A 7,586-nucleotide genomic window follows, 5' to 3' on the forward strand; every position below is an offset into this window, starting at 1 on the left:
GGCCCAGCCGCTCTGTGGCATGTGGGATCCTCCCGGACCGGGGCACGAACCCGTGTCCCCTGCAAAGGCAGGCGGACTCCCAACCACTGCGCCACCAGGGAAGCCCCGGCTTCAGCATTTTTAATGTGAACTACCTGAGTAGTCTTTGGCCCCGAACTTGGGGGAAGGAGTTGGATGAGTGGGAAATTTGGAGGATGCCCTCCCTCTTCCCAAGGTTGACTAGATGTAGTAGATGGGGCCCAGCACCAGGGGGCAGGAGAGCAGGCTCTTCAGAGCCGAGGGACTTCCTGGAGCTCCTGGTGCACACCGGAGGCCTTGGAGCCAGACTGGGATTTCTGCAAGTTGCTGGTGGGAGGGATGTATATTGAGCTGGGGCTTCTGGAGGGGATACCTCTGTGGTGTTCTGGAGAGGAGGCAAGCCAGCATCTGGACAAGGAACAGATCTCAAAAGACCCAGCCACCCTCGGGCACAGGGGTGTAGGGCCGGGAGGGAAGGGTGTTGGAGTGTCAGTGCTGCTAGGTTAGAGACAGGAGGTGGGTGTACCAAACAGGAAGTAGGCAAGACCAGCCCTGAAGTTCCCCAGGGAAGAGGCATTTTCTACAAAGGTCAGAGACGACAGAAATCAGGCACAGAGGAAGGGGCAAGGGGTGAGGGTTTGGGGGGAGTGCAGGGGTGTAGAGAAGCGATTACCCATAAATGATGCCAATATTTACCAAGCACCTACTCTGTGCCCTGCCAGCATGAGACAGAGGACATGGAGGGAGGTACAGACTCAGGAAAGAGGAAGGTGTGGAGAGGTGGGTGGTTCTCTGGAAAGGACCAGAGAGGAATAGACGGAAATGGAGGTGAAGGGAAGGGTGGAGGGGTGCAGGATATGCCCACAGGATTTTGAAATCAGAGATTTAACCGAAAAGAGTCCATAAAAGTGGAGCTAACACAAGGTCTAAAGCCAGGATTTGATGTGCATTCCTGTTGCTGAACTTTTCTGGGCCTCGGTTTTCTCATTTGTAACGTAGGGAGAATAATAGCTTCCTCACAGGTTGTTGAAGGAGCACAGTGGGGTAAAGTGCTTTTAGGGCCTGGCTTGGGGTAGGCGCGGCTTCTGGAGTCTGTGTAGCTCTAGCTGTGACAGCAGCCATAATGCCTCTCTCCCCACCTAGGAGCTCCCTCAAGATCAGCCAGCTTCAGCCACAGAGCAGTGGTCCTCCTGATGGCACAGCTGAGGGACTCCCCTCTGTCTGTCCTGGAGGCCGGGGAACAGCAAGTTATTTCCTCTGAGGCGCCCAGGGTAGGACTGCCCAGCAGGTGTGCTGTGTTTTTCCCAGCCTGGGTCTGGCCTTTGGCAAAGAGTCAGCTGGGCTGGGGCCTGCTGGGGTTTGGAAAGATAGCTTCTGAGGCACTGTGGGCAGAGGATGAGTGATTCTCCCTGGGGGAAACATGGTGTGTGTGTGTGTGTGTGTGTGTGTGTGTGTGTGTATGTAAGACTGGTGTGTGTATGTGTAAGACAGAGATGATTAAGCGGGAAGTGTGTCTGAATTATTTCACTTAGCATAATGCCCTCCAAGTGTATCCATATTGGTGCAAGTGGGTGAATTTCATTCTTTTTGTGTGTGTGTGTGTGTGTATGTAAGACTGGTGTGTGTATGTGTAAGACAGAGATGATTAAGCGGGAAGTGTCGGCACGGATGAGCTGGGTTGCAGAGGCAAGGTCTGCCTCCGTCCTGGCCACAGTCTCCCTAGCTGTGAAATGAGCAATGGGTCTTAGGTGATGTCTTCTCTCCTACCCAGCTTTCCACGTTCTGAGATCCGGTTCCAGGGTCATCAGAAGAGGGCAAGCAACCATCCCAGTACTGGCAGTTCCTTCAGTGCTCAGAGCTTCCTGAGGACTGCCAGAAGCTGGCTCTGTGCCTCAGGGTTGCGGAAGGAAGCGCCCGCCTCAGCCCAGGAGCCTGGGAGCACTAGCGGGGCGCTCCTCTGCCTTTCCTGGCTTTGGGAATCCCAGGTCACTCTTGGACATTTAGTGCAGTGCTTCGTATACCATAGGTGCTCGATACATGCACGCTGGTGTCTGCCCCTGCTCTGCAAGTCTTAGTACATGAGCGCTAGTGAATACTGCTCTAGTCTGTGATCAGTGCACTGTAGACACGGGAAGACGGAGGCAGCCCTCAGACGCCTGCCTAGAGCCTCAGGCCATGCCTGTGCATGGCTGTCTCTCCACTCCTCTCCTGGGGGAGAGATCCCGCAGTGTAGGTCATTTCCCCACCACTCTCTGCTCTCTCCTCCATTCCGTACCTGCCAGCATGATCAGTTAGTCAGCAAATATTTATTAAGCTCCTACCTACTCTGTGCTTCCATCACCCTTAGAATAAAATCCCCACATCTTACCGCGGGGCCCTATGGGATCTGGACTCAGCCTACTCTGATCTTACCCACACTAATCTATCCGGGCGGGCTTCAGCCATTTTCCAGCTCAGGGCATGTGCACATGCCCTTCCAACTTCCCTTCCTGTGTCTGGCTGGCTCTTCTTCGGCCTTAAGTTCTTCCCTTATAGATGTCACCTCCTCCGAAAGGCTGTCCCCAACCACCTCAGGTAAACATGGCAGCTCCTTTCCATCTTTCGTTTACATTCAGCTTCCTGTTTGTTGGTTATTTGTTTGCTGATTGTTCGTCATCTGTCATCCCCATTAACACGTAAGCTCCACGAGGGCAGGGACTCTTTGCACCTTTATTCCTTAATGCCTAGCACAGTGCCGGCTGTCAGTAAATAACTGATGAATGGATAATAATAGCTAACATTTACTGAATGTTTCATCAGAGCCAGGTATTATCTTAAGTACTTTAACTGTATTAGTTGTTAGATTCACAAGACAATCTTATGACTTGAGTTACTAGTATTATCTCCATTTTACAGGTGATGAAGCTAAGGCACAGAGAGTTCAGGTAATTTGCCCAGAGTTACTATCTAGGGAGTAATAGTGAGGAATTGAACCCAGAAAGTCTGGCTCCAGAGTTTAATCTTTCTAACTAGTGCCATATGGCCTCTTAGCACAAGTGAATGACTGACTGAATGAATGAATAATATATGGTTCCTGTCCTCAAATGTCTCACAGCTCAGAGAGGGGGACAAACATGGAAACACACAGTGATGATCAAGAGTGATGGAGAGCATATGGGGAGGGGGAAGAGTAAGCTGTGACAAAGTGAGAGAGTGGCAGGGACATATATGCACTACCAAATGTAAATTAGATAGCTAGTGGGAAGCTGCCGCATAGCACAGGGAGATCACCTCTGTGCTTTGTGACCACGAGAGGGGTGGGATAGGGAGGGTGGGAGGGAGGGAGACGCAAGAGGAAAGAGATATGGGAACATAGGTATATGTATAACTGATTCACTTTGTTGTAAAGGAGAAACTAACACACTATTGTAAAACAGTTACACTCCAATAAAGATGTTAAAAAAAAAAAAGAGTGATGGAGATTACAGGATTATAGGGCCATGGGTGGTTGGTTAGATCTGTCTGGAGGGGTTGAGGGAAGTTCTCAGAGAGGAGGAAACAGATAAACAGGGTTTTGAAGGACAAGTAAAGAGTTTTCTGAGTAAAAGGAAAGAGGGCATTCTAGGTTTCCCAAGTTTCCAGGTGGATGGCTTCTCTGCTTCCCCACAGGAGAAGACGCCCTGGGGGATCCCCAACCCACTGTCCTAACCCTTGTCCTCCTACCTCCAGGTCCCCACACCAAAGTCGTGCGGCGCATCTTCACCAACAGCCGGGAGCGATGGCGGCAGCAGAATGTGAACGGGGCCTTCGCTGAGCTCCGCAAGCTGATCCCCACGCATCCCCCAGACAAGAAGCTCAGCAAGAATGAGATCCTCCGCCTGGCCATGAAGTACATCAACTTCCTGGCCAAGCTGCTCAATGACCAGGAGGAGGAGGGCAGCCAGCGGGCCAAACCTGGCAAGGACCCTGCGGTGGGGGCTGGTGGAGGGGGTGGTGGCGGAGGGGGCGCTGCACCTCCAGATGACCTCCTGCAGGACGTGCTGTCCCCGAACTCCAGCTGTGGCAGCTCCCTGGACGGGGCAGCCAGCCCGGACAGCTACACGGAAGAGCCGGCACCCAAGCACACGGCCCGCAGCCTCCATCCTGCCATGCTGCCCGCCGCAGATGGAGCCGGCCCTCGGTGATGGGTCTGGGGCCACCCAGGACCAGCCAGGAGGGTGCCCTCAGGCCACAGGCACCATGGGCTTTAGGGCAGGTGGGGTGAGGATTGGGCAGCTCTGAAGCAGGGCATGGACTTTTGATGAGCTTTCCTTGATGTCTGAACTGTGGGAAGTCCCAGCTGCCTCTGGGGCTGGCTTTCCTGTTTCCTGCCTCAGCAGGAGAACAGAAGAATGGAGCAAAGTGGTAGGTACTTTTTATGAAGATGGCACGGTCTTCCCCCTTTTCCAAATCCCTAAGACTTCTCAAGTAAGAGGCTGGAGTGGCATTGCTTTTGGCCTGGTGCATGGGAGCCCTGTCTTGGATGAGACATGGGGTTGTCAGCTCTCTCCTGAGGCGTCCGGCAGTCTCTGCCTTGCCTTTAGCCCCTCCCAAGCTCGCTGGGGTGGCTTTTGTGGCCACACTGTCCAAATATACAGGTACCCAATAGCTGCCCATTTCTTGAGCCCCATCTTCATCCAGGCCCCTGTTGGTCCATCCAGCTTACCAGTGTTGCAGAGAGTCACAAGCCTCGAGGTGCCTTCTTCAGGGCCTGGTTGAAGAAGACAGCCAGTGGACAGCCTGCTCTCGACTAGCTGGGCCAGAGGGTCAGAAACCCAGAAGCCCTTACTTCTTGCCCTGGGGATCGAAGCTCTGCTTTCTCCCCACTGAGACTTGCCTTCCTCATCCTTGTGGCTGTGGGGACTGAGTCTGCGGCTGTGAGCGTGCCCTGTGAGCTTTGTTCGAAGGCAGACAAAGGAGAAATGATGAGAGTGAAATTGAGCAAGAGCTATTTGGGGCACGTGGGCTTCAAATCGTGGTGGTGTCTCAGAGCTACCTGCCTGCGTCCTCAGCGACACTGTCCTCACCTCGCTGTTCATGCAGGGAGCAGATGCCAGTGTGCTGATCGGTGTGTGTTGGTGCTGAGAGTAGACATGCAGCCCCGTCTCGCGTTCTCCTAGCTCCTCAGAGGGGCCTCCCTGCTGCAGGATGCCTGTTTGCTGATGGTCTGGTCTGTGTCCTGAAACTGAATCGACAACAAACTCTGTCCTATGAATTCCTGGCATTTGGGATTTTGCTTGACTTCAGGTATTTGTGGGATCTCTAGGTCTTGATATGACCCAGGATCTAGCCCCACTTCTAGGGCCTGGGGAGCCCAGTGAGAGACCAGGCCCTGGCGGAGACCCAAACACATTGACATTCACTTAGCAGAATCTTCGGCATCCCTGAGTGCACAAATTTTGGTCATCAAGGGTGTGTATGGGAGGCTGGCGTGACGCAGTAGGCGTGCTCCCCGTCAAAAGTTGTACATGACATTTTTGTAAATCAAATCCTTCTCTTCACCCTTTAAAGAAATACTGCCACAAGTCCCTTGGTAAAGTGGAGAATCCTTTTGTAGAGTGGATTGCTGCCCCCTCATTGATCTCCCGTGTCAGTCCAGATGGTGGGACATGGTTTTCTTAAGGCGAGGCCTGCCTGTGACCCACACCCCAAGCCCCTGGAACAAACTGCACACAAGTCCTACATACCTGTCATTGTGCCCTCAAGTCACCCCAGCTGGCTCTGACCAGGCTCTGCCTTTGAGGTCAGAGGGAAAACAGTGCTCTGACTTTGCCCTGTCCATAGCAATGTGGAAGAACCATCGCTGCGGCTGTCGGGAAAGGCCCTCACACCTTATGGGCTCCAGCCTGGTGGCTCGCCCTCACCATGGCAGGACCTTGGAGACAGCCACATGCCCATGGGGAATGATCCCTGCTCTCCTCCCCTTCCTTTTAAGTTGTGAGAGGTCCAGTTTGTGGGGGTGGGAGCAACATGGTTAACCCTTGTAGCACTCTGTCTGTCCCATTTCAGCACCCCCCCAATCATATTTTAATGAACATTAGGATTTGTTCCTTTCTGATACTTGGAAGCTCCTGTGAAAAATCCCATCTGTCTAAAGATGGAGCACCTGTTCTAGGTCCTAAGGCTGTGTTTGCTTCCGGTGGGTTAATTTGACCTGGGAGTGAAAAGTGGCCACGGTGAGCATAGGTGGATGGGTTTTAGGAGATGGGTCACACATTCTATGAGGAACTCCAGCTTCTGGCTTCCTTTTCTCTCAGACCTGCAGTGTGACCTGGAAAAGTTCTCTCTGAAGGTCAATTTCTCGTAAATACCCTGGCTTGGCCTGTCTCCTAGTGCTGTGGTGTGGACTGAATGGAATCATGAAAGTAGAAGCATTTTGAGACCGTACGGAACTCTGTCCACCTCACTATAATTCCTGCAGTGGGATTTCCCACCCTGAGTCCAGGACCTAGGCAGTGGGCCAGTCTGCCTGTCTGCATAGCATTTGGGTAATTTAGGTTCTAAACCACTTTATCCTGAGTTATCTAGATTATCCTTCTCTCTCCAGATTGACCTCATTTCAGTCTCATTCCAAAGCAAGGCACAGGAGGGAGACTAGAAAAGAGAGATGGGAACAGAGGCAGAATATGTAAAAAGTACTACAGCTACCCGAGACAGGCCTGTGTAGGGGTGGGCAAAGCTTCAGTGTCTGTTAAGAACTAGAAAAGATCCATAATTTTCACTTTCATTTCCAGCACCTGCCCCCACCATACTCTTCTCCTTCCTCTGCCTCCTCTTCACCCATGCACATTCTCCATCCAAGAATAATATCTGTACAAAAAGGAAAAAATGTAAAAAAACATGAGGAGGACAAAGATGATTGTTAATGACTGGAGGGAATTACGTCTTTTAAGACAAATTCGTATTCTTTTATTTGTAGTGGCAAACGACAAGATGGTACAACCTTTATCCTTTTCCGAAAGCAAAACAAAGGGCACAGAATCGGCAGTCAGCCGACAACTGTCTCGGCCTTTGGGGGTGGTCGTGTCGTACTTGTGATGTCAATGGTACGTGGCCCCCGCCGAAGGCTTGCCCCCCAGCCCATGTACATAGCGCATCGTTCCTGCGGGCGGGCCCAGCACTTTCCGTCAATGTTGTACTGTACGTGATGCATTGCGTTGGTCTCTGCATTTTTCTGCAGAAGAGGAGTAACCGCTCCAGGTACCTTGACCTTTGTACAGCCCAGAGGCCAACACTGTGGGCGTGTGACTCTTTAGCGACAAAACCCATGTGGTGATGATGTGTGTATATATATAAGGATATATTGGGAAGATTTCTAAATAAAAGTTTTACAAAGGGGCCTAGACTCTGTGCTTGCATGTTGCACCCCTAGGACTGAGAGTTGGGATGTTAAAGGAAAGGCGTGGCATGGACCTGTCTCCCCTGAAATGGGTTCTCCCGGGGTGGGCTCCCACCTTCTACCCTGAGGCTCCCCCCTTAGGGTATCTGTTCTTTTCCCTCTGCCAGGCCTCACGGAGGGGGGCCTCTTCTCGGTGCTGTGCGCGCCCACT

The 7,586-nt window shown here is 52.2% G+C and overlaps 1 protein-coding gene across 1 annotated transcript in view; it reads left to right on the top strand.

The window, feature by feature from the left end:
- Positions 1–7,369, top strand: part of TAL1 (TAL bHLH transcription factor 1, erythroid differentiation factor) — a 13,894-nt gene extending 6,525 nt beyond the window's left edge. Inside the window, exon 4 of the mRNA XM_024119848.3 lies at positions 3,727–7,369. Coding sequence (XP_023975616.1) covers positions 3,727–4,181 — 455 coding nt within the window. The 3' untranslated portion in view covers positions 4,182–7,369. The remainder of the gene's footprint in view (positions 1–3,726) is intronic.
- Positions 7,370–7,586: the final 217 nt, after the last annotated feature.

Source organism: Physeter macrocephalus, chromosome 4, assembly GCF_002837175.3.
Source record: "Physeter macrocephalus isolate SW-GA chromosome 4, ASM283717v5, whole genome shotgun sequence".
Taxonomy (NCBI): domain Eukaryota; kingdom Metazoa; phylum Chordata; class Mammalia; order Artiodactyla; family Physeteridae; genus Physeter; species Physeter macrocephalus.